The sequence below is a fragment of the Brachyhypopomus gauderio genome, chromosome 5, assembly GCF_052324685.1.
Source record: "Brachyhypopomus gauderio isolate BG-103 chromosome 5, BGAUD_0.2, whole genome shotgun sequence".
NCBI lineage: Eukaryota > Metazoa > Chordata > Actinopteri > Gymnotiformes > Hypopomidae > Brachyhypopomus > Brachyhypopomus gauderio.
The window spans coordinates 11,962,597-11,983,318 of record NC_135215.1 but is presented as its reverse complement, the minus strand read 5'-3'; the positions used below and the strand labels follow the sequence as shown (position 1 = coordinate 11,983,318).

General features: G+C 49.2%; 1 protein-coding gene across 1 annotated transcript in view; it reads right to left on the bottom strand.

Annotated features, from left to right (window-relative positions):
• b4galnt4a (beta-1,4-N-acetyl-galactosaminyl transferase 4a) overlaps positions 1–20,722 on the bottom strand; it is a 105,987-nt gene that overhangs the window by 4,498 nt on the left and 80,767 nt on the right. Inside the window, 9 exon segments of the mRNA XM_077005711.1 lie at positions 221–450; positions 452–1,429; positions 1,431–1,504; positions 1,932–2,005; positions 2,266–2,366; positions 4,519–4,628; positions 5,102–5,242; positions 7,226–7,292; positions 12,071–12,149. Of these exon segments, the coding sequence (XP_076861826.1) occupies positions 221–450; positions 452–1,429; positions 1,431–1,504; positions 1,932–2,005; positions 2,266–2,366; positions 4,519–4,628; positions 5,102–5,242; positions 7,226–7,292; positions 12,071–12,149 (1,854 nt within the window).

Below are 20,722 nucleotides of genomic sequence, written 5' to 3'. Positions count from 1 at the left end.
TTCACAGTATTATCATTACCATAGCATCTAGGACATATCACACGCCTGTCCACAAAACAGATAGAAAAACAAACACAATCGCACCCCAGAAACACACAAGCACACACACACACACACACACACACACACACACACACACACACACACACACACACACACACACACACACACACACACACACACACACACACACACACACACACACACACACTCCCCTCACCCCCCGTTGCGCTCATTAAGTTTCTCCATGTACTGTGCCAGCACGTCCACCACCTCGCTCTCGGGCAGCTGCAGGTTACCCGACACGTTGCACCGCAGGTCGTTCCAGTCGGAGCGCAGCGTCTCGAAGTCCATGCTGTTGACTGAAAATGTCCTCTGCCAGTTAATGGCCTCCTCGGCCCAGCCCGGGCGGGGCTCCACCTCCTCATAGCTGTACTCCGACAGGCCCCCCCTCCTCCTCCCGCTCAGGCTCCGCCTCCGCCTGCTGAAGCTGGGACTCGGTGATCTCGGAGGTGTGCAGGTAGGAGGTGACACGGGGCGCCTCGGTGGGAGGAGTGTTCTCTGAGGAGTTAAAGGTGGAAGGAGTTGGGGCACGGGGGGCCTGGATGGTCGTGCTCGGTCTAGCAGGAGGGCCAGTGATGTCCCGCGCTTTGCTCTTCTGACTCAGGACGCCAGGACCTGCACTTTGCCTGCTGGCGTTTAAGCTCGAACGGTTGGCTCTGAGAGAGGGTCTGGCCAGCAGTTGAGATGTACCCAGAATGCCTTTACTTATCTTGGGCTTGGAGCTCAGGTTGACCAGCTTGGTGGTTTTACCATTTTGATACAAAAAGACTCCAGGGAAGACCTCACGGGGTCGCCGTGAGACAGGACTTTTCTTCTCCCTGCCCGGGCGGGGTCTGGTGACGTAGATCATATTGTCCTCCTTCTTGTGCTCCTTGACGATGCTGGGGCGGCTGATGCGGTGGGCGTGACCGAGGGCGTGGTCATTGGCGGAGCGGCCAGCGTGGGCAGAGTTGGTGAGGATCTGCTTAGCTCGGTTGGTGAGAGCCACCAGGGAGGATTTCTGGGGGAACAACAGGGAGGGTCTGTTGAGTTTCGGGGAGTGGGGGTCGGACCAGCCCCTTCTCCTCAGCTCCTCGGGCTCTGTCTGGATCCATGACAAAGCACGGGCGGGCACCGCATTCTCATTCTGTGGGTCCACTTTCTCTTCCAGGTCAACCTGTTCGTCAGGGTCATCTCGCCCCACAGGGTCATCTCGCCCCGCCCCTTTCATCCGATCCATGGGCTCTTCCCCGTGGAAGGCGTGGCTTTGCTCGCTCCTCGGCTTGTTCAGCTCCACCTCTTCCTCCTTCTTGGCTGACACGGAGTCTGGTTTGTGGGAGGAGCTAGAGGAGCGGCTGGACTGGCTGGGTTGGATGATGGGGTGCTGACTCTTTGACGACGGGGGTGCCGACAATCTCGGCTTCGTCTTCGGGATCCACTCCTTCCTCCTCTTCAAGAAAATCTATAACAAATGAGCCAAAAGAAGCATCAAAAATGAAAAGTGAGTTGTGGACAGTTTCGTGCTGGTTTAATGGCCCACAGAGACTGAAACACCTCACCAACTGGCAGCTCTCCACAAAAGACCTCTGACTGTCCTTCTACACAATATGGCTCACCTCTGTTTTGGTAGTAAAATCAATCACAATCATTCAATGTCTGGCACTAGTTCAGAGCCATTATGCTAATATGAATGTGACATCCTCTCATGAAACACCTTGTGTAAATACTGACCTAATAAAATCTATTTTGTTGCTGGATCACTGAGCTGGGTCAGGTCCAATATAAACATGCTCTCTCTCTCTCTCTCTCTCTCTCTCTCTCTCTCTCTCTCTCTCTCTCTCTCTCTCTATCTATCTATCTATCTATATATCTATCTGTCTGTCTCTCACCATCAGGGTTAGGAAAGAAAAATGGCCTGTCATCCTCTTCCTCATCCATTTTCATGTATTTGTAAAAGCCAAACCTGAAAAACAGAGTCATAAGAAACAAATTCCAAGGTAAAAGTCCCACAGTTAATCATCACATAACCATGAAAACGAAGGTTGCATGGCATAGAACACTTTTTGTTTTCAGATAAAAGGGTGAAGTACATCTCAGAATGACGAACACATGCATGATGTGTCTTAAACCTTGGGTCCTAAATCATTTTGATTGTTTAGGATTTCTTGTAAAAACAGATTAAGCTGCAAGTTCATTTGTTATGTCCATAACCTACGACCTTACTTCTCCAGATAAATGGGTGACTCGCGGTAGAAACATTTATTCTCTCTCTCCATGTGAGTCAGTCTGGTGAAGTCATTGGGGTAGACAAAGGACAAATACACCTGTGGAAAGAGACCAAGAAGACAAAAGTGCTAAATTATTATTTGCATTGCTCACTAATTCACATTCAAATGGTAACATTATATTTTGGTTTCAAAATAAGCAACCACAATATATTACATTTGTAATGACAACATTTGGCAGATAATATTGTGGATTTCCACAAAAAAAATGTAATCAAGTAATCAAATTACAGAAGCTTCATCAAAACTCTGCAGTAATCAGTGCAAGACTGTGGCCTGAGTCCTCCCATAAGCCCGGCGGCTTCCTCGCAGTACAACACAAAGAAGAGATGAAGCCATGGCCGCCTGGCGGGGGGAATGTCTGAGAGAGGACACATCTACAGCCCTCAGAAGAGCTGCCAGCACTGTCATCACTCGCAGCATATGCCCTAGGCCCCATCCCATTTCACCCCTGGCCCCTACCACTTAGCCCTAGCCCTCCGTTTGGCGCGTTCATGTCTATGGTTAGGGTGTCCCAATTCCCGCTGGGATAGAGGGCTAGGGTGAAGTGTTTAGAGGTGCAAGTGGAGTGTTTTCAGACGAACCCTCTAAATGGAACGTTTACAAGAAATGTATCTGAATGCCTTACAAATCATGGCAAAATGGAAACACAAACAAAGAAACCCACAAATACCACAAATATAAATATTTTGTCCGTTAATAAACACATAAAAATTTTACTTAATGTCATGTTAACGTTTTATGATCCTCTTCTTTATAACAAGCATAAAAACAATAGTTAGCGCTGTGCTGATGTCTCAGTGGCTAGCTAGCTAATGTTACTGGCAGGGTGAACTTTACAGCTCCTCTAATATCAGTGCGGACTGGGAGAGCAGCCCACAGAGCTGCGCTAGCAGCCTGCTAATAAAGCAGTGCTCTCTTATATTTGGTGACCGATTGATGCGTGAAATTGAAGTAGTGAACAGCAACTGCAAACGCGAAGGGAAGCTTATAGCCCACATGAGACAGAAGACAGCATGCGGGAAATGTCCAACAAACACTCAAGTCTTTTCACGTAAAAGCCATCAATGACTACTTATGACATATTGGGTCCTTGAAGGGTTGTTCAATTTCACAGAGTCAGATTTCATCTACCACTCCTTATAACTCAGTTCCAAGGGGCAAGTGGACACTCAAAATCAAGGGGTAGGGGTAAAGATATATGGGATTGGGCCTAACTGAACAATTAACACACAGGGTGTAGATAATATATTCAGTTAACACCACAGGTTAATCCAACGCTGTAGTGAAAGGTCTGTGTAGCATTCAAGACATAGAAAGTTGATAGATATTTTAATAGTGCACTCACAAGAACATAATGCACATATAGTTTTCAGCGTAAGTGCATTTTTCAGATTCTAATTTGTAATGGACCGTTTTGATTATATATCCCAAACTTTGCCCATTTGTTTCACACATGATAGTTTATGACACCATCTCTCCTGCACTGACATATACTGGCCAAATGGGGGCACCATTGCTCAAGGTCTGCATGTACTTTCCAGCAGAGCAACACGTGCATGTAAAAGACTGTTTTTCAGACTCTGGCATCATAAAAGAGAAATCTTAATATGGCAGCCCCTTTATGCATCTGTTAATCTACTTAACTATCTGCATTGTCCTTCACATTGCCCAAGGCATGCACAGACACACACACACACACACACACACACACACACACACACACACACACACACACACACACACACACACACACACACACACACACACACACACACACACACACACACACACACACCCACACACACAGAAACACACACTATGAGAACCATGAGGTTATTGTATTTTAATGACAAATCTACTTGTGAAAATATTTATAATCAAGCCTGGAGGTTTGTGTTTGAAGTGGGAGGTACAGGCAGGTCTGTAGAGTGCAGTCTGCCTGTTAGTAGAAGGACAGGGCGGTGCTGAAGGACATGGACGTTATAGAAAGACATGGACGTTATATACGTCTTTAAGTGTGCTGCTTAATGTGCACCTCGTAGTGATGTTTAAGATGAAGGTCACTGTGTAGAAGCTTAGCCTCGCGCGTGTGTGTGTGTGTGTGTGGGTGGGGGGTGGGTGTGGGTGTGGTGGGTGTGGATGGTGTGGGTGTGAGTGTGGGTGTGGTGGGTGGGTGTCCAAGACTCACAAACTGCAAGCCCTGGTATCGGGCGATGGGGAAGTCTTTGACCACGTATGTGGGCGAGTAGAGACAGGAAGGTAGCACATTCTCCAGCCGAGCGGGGTCAATCATGGTTGCTGCACGGACAGAGACGGAATCAAAGAGAGACAGGTGTGTGTGTGTGTGTGTGTGTGTGTGTGTATGGTGTGTGTGTGTGTGTGAGTGTATGAGAGTGTGTTTTGTGTGTGTGTGTGAGTGTATGAGTGTGTGTGTGTGTGTGTGGGTGTGAGTGTATGAGAGTGTATTTTGTGTGTGTGTGTGATTGTATGAGTGTGTGTGTGTGTGTGTGTGTGTGTGTGTGTGTGTGTGTATGAGAGTGTATTTTGTGTGTGTGTGTGATTGTATGAGTGTGTGTGTGTGTGTGTGTGTGTCTGTGTGTGAGTGAGTGTATGAGAGTGTGTTTTGTGTGTGTGTGTGAGTGTATGAGAGTGTGTGTGTGTGGGTGGGTGTGGGTGTGTGTGGATGTGTGTGGGTGTGTGAGACATGTGGGTCAGAACACATACAGGGTGAGAGACAGAGTGAGGTGAGTGTGAGGCGGTCGTGTGCTCACTCTTGAAAAAGGTGTCGCGTGGGTCAGGTTTCAGCATGTCAGCTCCGTGCGTGCGTGCAGCCCGGCTCGTCGGGAGCGGCCCATGGCTGGCCAGCGTCTGGGGGATGTGATCCACACTGTTCATCTTCAGGCCGCTCTCCTCTTTCACACGGACGGGTCGAGGGGCAGCAGGGGGAAAGAACATGTTGATTTAATTCCACACTGATAAACGGCCATGTGTCAACCCAGGAATCTCCTCAAGCTTGAATCACCTTTGCCTCTACGTTTGTCCAAACAATTACATTTAAATGTTAAATGAAGACCATTTAGAAGTTCAGGAAAGCAACATGCGACACCAGACTGATGGTGTGTTGATTTCTGACTGATCCCTACTAACATCCCAGCTTTAATCACAGCGATCCATCAGTCCATTCACCCGTCTAATCCATCCAGTCATCTATCCCTTCATGCATGTATCCATCCATCCATCCATCCCTCCATCCATCCATCCAGCCAGCCATGATCGATCCATGCACTCCGAAGGGAGCTGATTTATGTGTGTGTCAGTTTGCGGTCTAATTGCAGGTGGAGTGTGTAATTAAAGGGAACGTCAGTATCGGTGAGTCCATGGGGGCTTCACAAGGCAGACTAAAGGTTTCGGTGACATTTGCCATGTGGAATGACTATAGCTGTAAGTGTACACTGGAGCTGAAAAGCAAGCAGAGACCGTTCTCCAATCAGAGCCAGTGCTGGGCAGGTCATGTGACCCAGGCCGAGGTTTACAGGGACAGATTTGGGATTTATCCTAGGCTCACGAGTTTGCATCCTAGATCTCCCATAGTCATTCGTCACCAGGTCTCTTTGAGGCCTGAAGTGGCTGCTTTCATTGGGTGGGAAGGACGACTTGGTGCTAATCAACCGACAGGCTTAGCAATTAGCTCTCTCCTGTTCACAGGACTGTCCTATTTAACAACACACAGTGGGTGGCTGTCAGCAGAACTGTCCTGATCAACACCACAACACATGTCTTAGCCCTCTTCTTTAATCTACCTAGGTTATCTAGATTTCTCTGGTCACTAGGCATGAAGTACAAATCAACAGTCTAGTCCTGCACTCATGAAGGCACCATGGATTCTTGGCCAGGGGCCTCACAGCATTCTGGGAAAGCAGAATGCATTTGCACAGGTGCTGTGTGCTTCCAGAGCAGAAAGGGTTAAGTGTGGGGAAACTTGAGCCTCTGGTAGCAGTGGTTGCTAAGCAACCCATGCCCACAATCCCTTTCTCTCACATCCACGAAACAACAATGGGAATGGATGTGCAAACACAGATCAAACCATAAAATTATCATCTTAAATAATTCTAGATTTTTACAATATTTGGAGTCTAGTTCACAGTAATCACCCCTGTGAGTATGATAGCAAGAAAAACAAAGAAAAAAAACCCCAGAAAACAAAAGGTAATTTAACCTACAGCAGTCAGTAGCTTCATTCCTATGGCAACAGCATGAAGGACAGATAAGACATTGTCTGATAAGATCTCCTTTCGAAAATGCAAACACTGGTTAAGTGTGTGCGTACCGGGCTGCTCCTGAGCGTACAGTGTAGTTCGGGCACACAGCAGCTGCACTGAGCCAGTACTGAGAACCCACACCCAGCAGGGCAAGGGCTGGCATGGCCTCCACCCCAGGGAGACTTCTGCTCCCTGACTCACACCCATGGACGTTCACCTCTGCTCAGGACTGGGGCGCTTTTGAACTGTGGAATGTGCCAGAAGAGCTAACAGCTAACAGTTCGCTATTCAAGACGCAAGAGCTTACCCTGGCTTTCACGAGCTGAGGCTTCTATTCCAATCACATCAGGAGTGATGCGGGTGAATGAGGCTGACAGCCAATCAAGCAGCTTGGCATAGGAGTGAGGGTGGAGGAGGAGGCAGTGATGGAGAGAGAGAGTGGGAGAGAGAGAGTGGGAGAGAGAGAGGGAGAGGGGGGAGGGAGATAAAGAGAGAGAGATAGAGAGAGGGGGGGACAGAGATAAAGAGAGAGACAGAGAGGGAGGGAGAGAGAGGGGGAGAGAGAAATAAGGAAAGAGAGAGAGAGAGAGAGAGAGAGAGAGAGAGAGAGAGAGAGGGCGCACAGGAGGGGTTTACCTGTGTACAAGGAGATGTAGGCAGAGTCGATGACCTCATATTTCAAGCCTGGCAGAAAAGGGCGCCACTGTAGTTGAGAGAAGACATACAGAGGGTAAACGTGTGTGAGAGAGAGGTAGAGAGAGAGAGCGAGAAGGAGAGAAAAGGAGAGAGAGAAGAGTGAGAGAGAGAGAGAGAGAGAGAGAGAAGGAGAGAGAGAGGGGGAGAAAAGGAGAGAGAGAAGAGAGAGAGAGAGAGAGAGCAGGGAGGGAAGATTTGAGAAAAGAAGTTTCCTCCACACATGAAGAGAGGAGATGGCCTTCACATCGGCAGTGTGTGCTATTGATTCGGGGGTGAGAAGGCCTAGCGATCGAAGTCTGGAGCCTGGCTGGCAGGAACAGGGAGGGGAGGGCAGACAGGAGACATACACTGCCCTTCACACACCACGCCAGGTCATCCACACCTATCAAACGCCTCCCACACACATACACACGTCCATACAGGACATGTGCTGACCTTCTCGGAGGGAAGCCAAGCACTGCACACACTCACACACCCCCAGAACCCCCCCCACACACACGTGCACACACACACAAACACACGTGCACACAGGTCTCTTGCAACACACACTCACAGAGCAACTGACAGGCTACAAGTCTTTTAAAGACATTCAGCAATTACTATGTCACTTCTCATTATTCTCACACTAATAAGGGGAGACAGGACATTCTCCATGGTGAGAAACAAGAACGCAAACACACATGCACTGCACAGATACACACACTCACAGAGAGAGAGAGAGAGAGAGAGAGAGAGAGAGAGAGAGAGAGAGAGAGAGAGAGAGAGAGAGAGACAAAAGCACACTCAAGCGGAAGCTTAAGCACACACCCTTATACCCCCACAAGGCCTAGGACAGAAGCATCATTTTCATGCAGATAGACCAAAGGAGATCAATATAAACCATACTGGGGTAAATTACAGCTTCCTTGGCCTGCCATGCAGCATGGGTTTAATTATTCATTTTTTATGCAGACACCCTCTAACAAACAGACGTCCACAGCTGGTGCGGTACGACCCGCGGGCGGCGCCAGGTTAACGGCGGGCCCTTTCTTTGGGACAGCTCAAGGTGGAGCAGGTGGCAGCCTGCAGGATGGAGACAGATGCACAACACATCCGAACAGTCTGTCAACTCCATCCATCACTACTGTCTCCACCGCAGAGAGATTGCGAGCCCAGGGGCCATTACATCCTCAAGCCCAGGGCGAACTGAAGCACGCAGGAAAGGTTCTGATTTTAATGCTTTTTATCCACAGGTCTTGACCCGAGCGATTACTGGATATCCGACAGATTAAAAAATTGTTTTATTAAAGTAACAGGCCTGTATGTATTAACTAAAGAGCAACTGCCTTGTAGACTTAAAAGGATTGAACAGGTACACACAAGCGCACACGCACACGCGTACACACACACACACACACACACACACACACACACACACACACACACACACACACACACACACAGTCTTTAGGAACATATAATAAGTCTCCTTAAGCACTGTCACATTCTCTCTCCCTCTCTCATTCTATCTCTCCCTCCATCTCTCTCTCTCCCTCTCTCCCCCTCTTCATGTTAAACAGAGCTTCCTCACATTAGTGAAGTGCACTGATGAAATCCATTAGCACTTAAAAGCTTTTCCTCAGTGATAAATGTGGGTGTTTCAGTCAGTGAAGGAAGCCATCATGAGAGCAGCTTTTACAAGAGAGGAGTAAAATTGTTCCAGAAGGCCAAGAAAGGGTAAAAGTAAGTGTGTGTGTGTGTGTGTGTGTGGGGGGGGGGGGGGTGTTTGTGTGTGTGTGTGTATGTGTGTGTGTGTGTGTGTGTGTGTGTGTGTGTGTGTGTGTGTGTGTGTGTGTGTGTGTGTGTGTAATGTATTTGTGTGTGTCTATATGTATTTTGTATACACGTGTGTGTGTGAGTGCAATGACAACTGCGACTATGGTCTTTGTACTGGGTCTCAGGACTATGATGACATTTGGTGTTTGCAGGATATACAGGAACAATATCACTGTCCCGGAACCTTCCACAGGAAAGCCAAAAATCAATACCTAGAGGAACATAATAAAATGAAGGACCATCGTTGAAGTGTCCAGGAGATCCAGCAGCAGGTCCTGGGTCTTGTGTGTGGCCGTGCTCGTGACACCATGGCTTTCCTCAGACGGGGGTGGCGCAGAAGGCACCTGCTCACCTCGTCCGGCTGCCCAGGAACGCAGCGCCCGGGCCGCTTCGAAGGAGCCTAGCGCTGACGCTGTGGGGCTCCGCCCACTAGCTCCGCCCACTAGCTCCACCTGCTAGCTCCGCTCACTAGCCACGCCGCTCCACTCCCCACACGTGCTGGATGCTTGCCCACGAAAGCGTGCGTTTGTGGACAACGGAGCCGTGCGAGTGCAAAACATGTGAGAGAAATGGGGAGTGTTCAGTTCCACAGGGGGCGGGGTTTCCGCTCCTGCAGCCTGTTCCTCATGAGAGGACGCCATTCATCTCCAGCGCAGCCGGGAGAGCGGCATCCCCCACCGTCTCCCTGACGACACACCTGTCCCTGGCCCCTCCTCCAGTCTCCAGGCTGAATGTGGCTTTTATCCTGGCTCTTGACTTCAGGCCATTCCACCAATCAGAGCCTAGATAACTAGTGATGTGTTGCCATGGGAGACCTATTCTACGAAGCTTTAGCAAGGAGACAAAAACGGAGCTCCATCCATGACATCATAAAATGCCCAGAGATGAATGCAGGATCAGAAGAGACGACAGACCCGTGGCTGCTGACTGGGAGTTTACTCTTCCATTTGGCCACAGAGGATGAGTTTGAGACACATGTCAGTAAAGACAGAACACAGATTTTCATTAAAGAATAATCCAGGTGGCTGATCGTGATGAATTGGGAGCAATATCAACACACTGTCTTGACTCTGTTTTGCTCTGCATCTCTCTTTTTTGCTGTGTCTCACTCTCTGTCTCTCTCTCTTTCAGTCTCTCTTCCTCTCTGTCTGCGTGTCTCTGTGTCTCTGGGCTGTGGACTGGGTCTTTGCTGTTGGAGGTCTGGGGGTGAGTGGAATCATGGCCAATACTTTTGGATATTAATGTGATCAAATGAGTTCCTCTCACCGCACTACTGATTTCCTTTGGCTGCACAAGCCACTGAGCCTGTGAAGAACACATTGTGCTGGACAAATTTTCCACTTCCTGTCCAAAGCAGTGAACCCGTCAACCAGAGCTGATTAGCAAATAAACAGATGCATGGATAAATAATGAAACCTTGTTAAAAACTAAAAAAAACATGTAGACAGAAGACGCACCCCCAACAAACAAACACACATACACACAACAACAGGCAGGGTTAACAGTAGTTGACCCTGTATAACCAGAGGAGGGGTGTCAACATGGGCATACTAAACACGTGTGTTGGTGTGCTGTCAGCGGTGATCCTCTGAGCTAATTGGGATTACTGTGGAGAGCTACCCAGATTACACAAATGAAACAGATCACTTCTAATGCTTTCAGCCACAAGCTGCCACACCACTCTTATTTATTATCTCTTCACTCTCCTGTGGAGTTTCACACACACACACACACACACACACACACACACACACACACACACACACACACACACACACACACACACACACACACACACACACACACAGCAGAACTTTGGGTGTATTCTTATGTTAGATGGGGAGTGGCTATGGGTGAGTGACTGTTGCTTCTGGTCTTTCTCTGTGTCTACAGCTCACACCTCCAGCACTGTGATAACAAATTTCCTCAGCGCTTCCTCACAACCCTGGAGCACCGGCGTGTTCCTGCGTCGTCACACATCTTCCTCCCTGTCCTCCTGTCAGCCCGAGTTTCACTAATTCACTCAAGGGGGATAAACAGAGTGGTTTTCTGTCTCCCTGTTTTTGTCTAAATCCACTTGGCCTTGACTCACTTTGCTCTTTCTTCACACGTACAAAATCAGTTGAACAAAAAAATCCTGAAATCTTCTCTTGCCTGGGAATGACACGACCGCCTTGGCCGCAGTGGAGCGCTCGTGCTGTTAGCGGCGGCGTGGTGCCTATTTCTCGTGGAAAAATGAACCCCTTAATGCCATCCTGGGAGATGACGGTCAATAGGAAAGAGAGGGCGGAAGCCTCAGAGGTCTCACACTTCCGGATTGGTTGCTCAACTCAGACGTCAACTGCTAATGCCAGGTATCTGGTTTCCTTTTCTGTTTTTACACACGCAGTTTTTCACAACGGAAAAATTTGGGTACAATTACAGAACATGAGACACACTTACAGCAGATAGAGGTGTCACGCATGTGAGACAGAGTGCTGGGTATACTGCCAACAGAATAAGACACTGTCTGAATTAGACGGATTAAAAATGCATAACAGGTAAGTGCTGAGAGTTTGAACCTTAAGGTTCGGAAGGTTTCCATTCTGAAGCCAGGAGACCAGCAGAACATATCAAACGGCTCTCCAGTGACGGCCTCAGGTGTGTCTGGTCCCGCCGAAGAGCTGGACTGCTAGCATACATAATGAGAATAGGCCCTTTACCTTCACACGCTGGGACCGTATGTGTGAAGCGTGGGATCCATCAGCCTACTCACAGAGCTGCTCACATGGGCAAAGAGACGCCATGAATAAGTATGTCTGCTTTAGGGTACAAGGTGCTGAGGTCTCACTACAAGCAGAAAATCCCCCACTGGTCTGGTCTGTCTCTAGCAAAAGGGTTCGTCTGCTCGGGCATTAGAGAGTCAGCACAAACAAGGCACTGGTGGGGAAGGCGGCTGTGGCCACATATACCTCTGAGAACGCGACTCACCCCGACCTCCACGTGGTCCGATCCCTTGTCGTCCTGCTTGTGTAGGACCTCAAAGTAGTACCTTCTGGAGGCAATAAGACTGAGGAGAGACAGAAAGAAACCATCCCAATCAGTCCAACACTCTATGTACTATTCAAAGAAGAGACCTAATTTATTATACCTAATTTATTGTCATATATAAATGCATATATATAAAATACAGTAGTGTTTTGTATACTATATTTTATGCATACACACATTTTCTATTTGGCACTGCTCAAAAGGAGCACAAGGTACTAAACAATGTGCTAAACAAAGGCGTGTACATGTTTGCAGCCTTCTCGTATGTCAGTGAGTCCCTCTCCTCTTGTCGGAAGGCCACGCCCCCTTTTCTCCAGGCAATGTCACACATCTAATCAAAAGCACATCCCATCAGACGGGCTCACATCTACTGTGTGAAATTCAGAATTCGACCCATGCCTGCTTTCACACTCTATTTGGCTTCCCAGAGTGCCATTACAAACACACTTGGCAGCGAGTCCCCTGCCATCACAAAGCAGGCTGCTTCATTTCTGCTTTATTCAAGAAAGTGACTCGGAAGGCTTTGCCATGGTCTGGAGCAAAGCCCCTCCCCCTATTTACATAGGCTAATGAGTTTATTTGGTTTCCTTGCACCCTGGTAATTTGAGAGATGATATTTACAACAGGATGCTTCTAAAGAGTAAATTTGTTCATACATATTTATGAGAGAGGCCAATGCATGAAATGGATAATTAGTTCAGATGTGAGCATGAATTGAGCATGTCTTGCTTGTTTGTGTGAGCTTGTATATGTGCCTGAGAGAGATAGAGAGAGAGAGAGCGAGAGAGAGAAAGAGAGAGAGAGAGTGAGAGAGAGAGAGAAAGAAAGAGAGAGAGAGAGAGAGAGAGAGAGAGAGGGGATGTTTCTTCCTCTGGATCTGTGATCCAGGGATTTACATTAAAGCAGGGTTAGTAGCAGGTCTCACTCAGTCTCAGTTCTGAATGACAGAAATTTTACAAGAACAGAAAACTGAACAGGTCAAAGAGAGACAAGAGAGAAGGAACAGCGCGTGAGACAGAAATGAGATGGGAGGGACAGATAAGAACCCGGAGCACAGGCCACGTGTGTGGAAGAGCCGTGTGAGGAAGAGCCATGTGTGTAGAAGAGCCATGTGTGTAGAAGAGCCATGTGTGTAGAAGAGCTGTATGTGGAAGAGGCGTGTGTGTAAGAGGCGTGTGTGGAAGAGCCATGTGTGTGGAAGAGCTGTGTGTGTGGAAGAGCTGTGTGTGCAGTTTACTCACTCCATACGGTTTACTCACTCCAAATGGTTTACTCACTCCAAATGGTTTACTCACTCCATGCAGTTTACTCACTCCATACAGTTTACTCACTCCATATAGTTTACTCACAACATACAGTTTACTGACTCCATACAGTTTACTCACTTCTTATGGTTTACTCACTCCATACAGTTTGCTCACTCCTTACGGTTTACTCACTCCATACAGTTTACACACTCCATACGGCCTGTTCACTCCCTCCAACTTCCACTTTCACTCATACATACATGACACACAGTAGGAAGCACAGTGGCTGCATTACTATGAAATGTAACATATACACGCCAATACTGAGCTTTCAGAAGCTATGACATCAGTGTCTGCTCGGCTCAGCAGTCACAGTGACGTTGCCTCACACAAACATGCAAACCCCCTTTTCTTAGAGGCAAGGCATACATCTGGCTGTTACAGCAAACACACACAGAAACATCACAAATGGAGCTGTACAGTCAAGACAAAAACGTGTTTCTGACCGACACGTCTGCTTAGAGGCACTCGCAGTCATCAGATGAACGCTTGATGAAAACAGATTCTCCCTTTTCTTTCTGTGTGTCACGCAAACGCACACAATAGGCTTTTAGTGCGGTGACAAGCAGAGGCAGAGAGAAGAACAAGAAAGAGAAGCTGTTTTCGGAACAAAGACGCGGACTGGGAGACACAAAGAGACACAAAAGAGACACAAAGCCCGCACAAATGAGGGCAGGTGAGCGATCAGACAGGGGGACAAACACCCCAAACCCTCAGCAGGTGACGCAGCACTTAGCGTGGGACTGAGCTGGGCAACACAATGAGCCTCAAGCGCCAGAGTCCGCTATTGGGTGACAGTGAACATAAAGGCTTTCCCAGCCACTCCCAGTGTGGATCGACACGACACCCGAGGAGTCACGGTATGGAAACCAACGTGTCTTATACAGCCCATCCCTGCCACGGCAGAGTGAAGGAGGAGTGGAGGCGTGGACACACACTTTCACACGCATATCAGAGCGATGAAGAGATCCATAGAGACGGGGGGAGGGGGTAGAGAGAGACAGTGGGCTGAACAGAAAGGGGACGAGCCCTTAATTGTCTGTCTAATTGCAAACTCTGTCTTCAGTGTTCCCTGTGATTTCTGTGCGGCCGTGAGGGCAGCCAGAGGCAGATGAACGTGCTGGAGACGGAGTTCGGCTCTTTCCTGTCACACGGCACTCTGGGCCAACACATTTAAATTATCTCGTGTCGGTCATAAGAAGTGAAGGAAACCTTTACATTCAAAACATTTCTGATCTGTTTGATTCTACCTTAATCCCTTAACTTTTTTTGATCCTTCTGGATCCTGGATGTTCATAATTTAGAGAGATAAATATATCACATTTATATGTCAGATTATTAATTCAGATTTAATACGTTGTTGTTAACTTTCAACTGTGAGATGTATGTACTTTTTCCAACATCTTTGAAAGCAAAACATGAATCAAACAGCTTTCTCTGTGATTCCTTGTTAGGGCAGGTTCTCAGGATGGGTGTCACGGTTAGCCTCTCCTTCAGCTGTCAATCATGTATTTTATCATGTCATTGCTGGTCATCATTGTTTGATGTTTTCTCATACAGCCCGTTTTGCATATCGTGTTTCGTGTTTGCGCTTCAGTGTGATATTACGGTTTGTGCTTGTTTGTTCTTTGTGTCTAAGTATGTCTTTGCGTGTGGGTTATGTTAATATTACGGACTCCCTCTTTCGGATTTGACCACTGTGTGACCCTGATGTTGGAATGGCGTTGAATAAATCTCCCTTTTCTGAGCATTTGTGTCTGCCCTATTGCTCCTTGACACGTTACACTGGGGCAGGTTCTCAGGCCGGGGCAGGTCCTTGGACTTCAATAATTGAATGGTATGAAAGAGAAGCGATGTGTATGTGAGCTGCAGGAAGGTTCATACGGGGTCTTACCACAGCAGCTGCCTGTCTTCCACCTGCACTGCCTGTTTAAACACACAGCTCTCTGAGTCTCATCCACCGCTCAAACTGGCCCTTTGCTCTAGCTTCAGTTCACTCCTCTCCTCAACTCTGCTCATCCTCCTCTCCTCTCTCTTCTGCCCATTCTCCTCTCCTCTCTTCTGCTCCTCCGCCTCTCCTCTCTGTGCTCATCCTCCTCTCCTCTCTCTTCTGCTCATCCTCCTCTCCTCTCTTCTGCTCTTCCCTCTTTACACCATGTCGGCTGGCTTCTCCTGCCTGCTGTACTCCTGAATGACTCACCTCTTCACCTTCTCAGGAATCATCTCCAGAACTGCAGCCTCTCCCTCCACCACTCCCTCCACCTCTCCTCTCAACCTCTCCCTCCACCTCTCCCTCCACCTCTCCTCTCAACCTCTCCCTCCACCTCTCCCTCCACCTCTCCTCTCAACCTCTCCCTCCACCACTCCCTCCACCTCTCCCTCCACCTCTCCCTCCACCTCTCCTCTCAACCTCTCCCTCCACCTCTCCCTCCACCTCTCCCTCCACCTCTCCTCTCAACCTCTCCCTCCACCACTCCCTCCACCACTCCCTCCACCTCTCCTCTCAACCTCTCCCTCCACCACTCCCTCCACCTCTCCCTCCACCACTCCCTCCACCTCTCCCCTCCATCTCTCCCTCCACCACTCCCTCCACCTCTCCTCTCAACCTCTCCCTCCACCTCTCCTCTCAACCTCTCCCTCCACCTCTCCTCTCAACCTCTCCCTCCACCACTCCCTCCACCTCTCCTCTCAACCTCTCCCTCCACCACTCCCTCCACCTCTCCTCTCAACCTCTCCCTCCACCTCTCCCTCCACCTCTCCTCTCAACCTCTCCCTCCACCTCTCCCTCCACCACTCCCTCCACCTCTCCCTCCACCACTCCCTCCACCACTCCCTCCACCTCTCCCTCCACCTCTCCCTCCACCTCTCCTCTCAACCTCTCCCTCCACCTCTCCCTCCACCTCTCCCTCCACCACTCCCTCCACCTCTCCCTCCACCACTCCCTCCACCACTCCCTCCACCTCTCCTCTCAACCTCTCCCTCCACCTCTCCCTCCACCTCTCCCTCCACCACTCCCTCCACCTCTCCTCTCAACCACTCCCTCCACCACTCCCTCCACCACTCCCTCCACCTCTCCCTCCACCTCTCCCTCCACCTCTCCTCTCAACCTCTCCCTCCACCTCTCCCTCCACCTCTCCCCTCCACCTCTCCCTCCACCACTCCCCTCCACCACTCCCTCCACCTCTCCCTCCACCACTCCCTCCACCTCTCCCTCCAACTCTCCCTCCACCTCTCCCTCCAACTCTCCCTCCACCACTCCCTCCACCTCTCCCTCCACCACTCCCTCCACCTCTCCCTCCACCTCTCCCTCCACCACTCCCTCCACCTCTCCCTCCAACTCTCCCTCCACCTCTCCTCTACCTCCCACCAGTACAGGGGGGCAGCCCTTCTATTACTTACACTGTGTGCACTAGTAATTACAGCGCACTAGATTCATTACAGCTAACACAGATACCATCTACTAGCACTGTCTGGTGCTCTGCATATCTGTAATACTATGAGGCCACTTCACAGCAAACAGGCTCAGAATGAACTTTTTTACAGGTCAGTGTGTGTGAAAGACTTTATTAATGCAAAATTACGTATGTGTAATTATCAAATGCAATATAGCTCATGAGCCAGCGTCCACCCTGAAATGCTCACAAGCACCTCACTTGACAGACAGTTGTCTGCCTGGTGTGCTCCATGAACCCGAGACTCCACCCACCAAAGGGAATGGAGTGAAGCTCCAAGTCCATTATCAGCACCAGTAATGGTGGCAGAACTGTGCAGCAGTGTGAGGAGCAAGTCTGGGCCTCCTCACACACCGCAGGACAGGACCTCCTTTTAAACCTCCGTTTAGACCTAATGGATGGTTGAGTGTCTCACTAAAGCCAGTTACTAAGTTGCAGACTGAGCTCACGGCCCGAACTCCCGCCTCTCACCCTCAGCCGCTCTCCCAGCCACTCACAGGCAGTCCCCTCTGTACCCTCCTCCACCCCTTCACCCCCTCCACCCCCCTCCGTCCCCCTCATCACACTTCTCAGCAGCCTTGGAGGAGACACAGAGACTCCATCCTTTTTTCACGTCCTTGGTCTGTTCACTCTGAGCTTTGCCAAAAAAAAAAAAAACTGAACTGGCCCGAGGAGCGCAGAGCTGGTGAAGTGTAGAGCCATGATAGAAATGTGCCTCTGGATGGATTCAATAATGGGATTGAAGAGAGAATTTGGTGACTGTTTGTGTGGAAGCAAGACTTTTTTTTCACATTTCCTAACTCCAGAAACCTCCATCAGGATTACAGTTATTACTGTGCCAGAGGACATCGCTGCTCTTTTAACAGTGATAAAGAAAAGAAGGAAAGAAAAAACCCCTAAAGCTGAAGTTTCCCTCCAGATATGATTCAGATAAGAACCATCATAAGATGGAACATGTAATTAACTAAATGGAAAACCCTAGCAAGTGGTGGCCAGAGAGGAATAAAGGCGAGTTAAAAGCTTCCTCTCATCTGCTCTCTGCAGAGGTGTTACCAGAGGACATGTTGCTCCGGTGTGTGGATAAAGCTCCCTCACGGTGAGCAGCCTGCCTTTACTTCGCAGCAAACTGCTGGGTTCCAGCAGCTTGATACTTCAATACACTCAGCTAAGATGTGGCTGGCAGACTGGGGCGCTCGGAAAAGGGTCTAATGTAATGAACTGAACCAGTGCAGAGAAAACGTCTTTTAAATGGACAAACCTAGCCTGGGACCTTCTTTGTAAATTTCTCACACACACACACACACACACACACAGACAAACCCACACATACCCACACACATGCGCATGTGCACGACCTCCTGGTTTCTCAGGTCAGTGGTGAGACTTAGTGACTGCCCTTGTCTCTTTACCCTACCGAGTGGAACTCTGGGTCATGACGGATGGTATCACTGAAGTCTCCATCAGTCCATTCCATTTCCTGATCTCTGTCCCCTGCACCGCACTGACAGATCAGTCATCCGCTACTAGACAAAGCAATCATGATGGGTAAGAACAGCACACTGACTCGCCCTCAACCCCAGCCAGGTGCTCTATACTACTGTGTAGCACATCCATCATCCCGTAGGATATACGGTCATCTGTTACAAACAATAACCTGGTACAGCTGGAGTGAAATGGGCTACAGAGATGGGCAGAGATACTGTTTGTTTACAGTAGTGCTACTGTTTACGTATCTGCCTTTCATTTGTGATGTGATACTGAATCCACTCTGAAGTCGGCGCCTGTCCAGTGCCTTGTCCAAACAGGCTGGATGGAGTGGTGTGAAGGGGCAGAATGCCACACTCCTGCTCACACTCACTCTCACGATCACTCTCACACTCACTCTCCTGCTCACACTTACTCTCATGCTCACTCTCATGTTCACCTCACACTCCTGCTCACACTCACTCTCACGATCACTCTCACCCTCATTCTCATGCTCACTCTCACACTCAAGCTCCCGCTCATTCTCACGCTTACTCTCACGATCACTCTCACACTCACTCTCCTGCTCACTCTCACACTCTCACCCTCATTCTCATGCTCACTCTCACACTCACGCTCCCGCTCACTCTCACACTCACTCTAATGCTTACTCTCACACTTACTGTCACGCTCACTCTCATGTTCACTCTCACACTCATGCTCCCGCTCACTCTCACACTCAAACTCACTCTCGCACTCACACTCACTCTCAATCACTCTCACACTCTCACCCTCATGCTCACTCTCACGCTCCCGCTTACTCTCACGCTCACTCTCATGTTCACTCTCACACTCACTCTCACTCTCATGCTTACTCTCACACTCACTCTCACACTCACGCTCACTCTCACTCTCACACTCAAGCTCCCGCTCACTCTCACGCTTACTCTCACTCTCACACTCATGCTCACACTCACGCTTCCTCTCACACTCACTCTCACACTCATGTTCCAGCTCACTCTCATGCTTACTCTCACACTCAATCTCCTGCTCACTCCCCAGAGCTGAGAAGTGATCACAGCTGTTCTCCTGCTGCACCATAGACACACAAAGCCCAGTCTGGGGGGATGCTTATGAGAGAAACCACACACTGAATAATGCACACAAACCAAATGCATGACTTATATACGTGTGTGTGTGTGTGTCTGTGTGTGTGTGTGTGTGTGTGTGTGTGTGTGTGTGTGTGTGTGTGTGTGTGTGTGTGTGTGTGTGTGTGTGTTCAGGACAAAAAGGGCCTGACTATGTAGGAAAATTTCCCATGTGAGATACTGTATGCATGATTCATAATTCCTAAATCATGAAATGTATAAAACCCAAAATTTGTCTGTAGGTGTGTGTGTGTGTGAGTGTGTATGATGTGTGTGTGTGTGTGTGTGTATGATGAGTGTGTGTGTGTGTGTGTGTGTGTGTGTGTGTGTGTGTGTGTGTGTGTGTGTGTGTGTGTGTGTGTGTGTGTGTGTGTGTGTGAACGCAACTCTCAGGGGGCCAAACATGACATTTACCTGAGTGCTGGAGGAGGTTTCTTCTAATACTGGTAAGACCACAAACCTTATCAGTACCACACCAGTGGGGGCGTGTACCGCACCAGTGGAGGTGTACCGCACCAGTGGAGGCGTGTACTACACCAGTGGGGGCGTGTACTACACCAGTGGGGGCGTGTACTACACCAGTGGAGGCGTGTACCACACCAGTGTGTACTACACCAGTGGAGGCGTGTACTACACCAGTGGGGGCGTGTACCACACCAGTGGGGGCGTGTACTACACCAGTGGGGGCATGTACTACACCAGTGGGGGCGTGTACCACACCAGTGGAGGCGTGTACTACACCAGTGGGGGCGTGTACTACACCAGTGGGGGCGTGTACTACACCAGTGGGGGCGTGTACTACACCATTGGGGGCGTGTACCACACCAGTAGTGAAGCACTCTCCTGTGTTGGGAGAAGTGTGTGTCCTGCTGTTCTGCCATAGAACACATGTTGATGTTGCCTGCTCGGCCCAGCCCTGTGTCTCCCTGGTAACGGGCACTACTCTGTGTACTCTGGTCATTGTGTAATAAAAGAGGGATGTGAATCCACCAGATTAGTGAGTTTAAGGTAAACATGACTCTGCTATGCCCCCTGGGTTCAGTACGAACACACTGACTGTTAACGCTTGACCGAGCACGCCCAGATCCATTTACAAGCACATTTACTGGAACCACTGGTTGTTATGGAGCACCATCCGGTCTTTATGGCAAGGTTAGGGAGCGTTTTGACTTTCTGACTTACATAATCAAACACCTGCTTGTTAGGTCATTTACATATCAC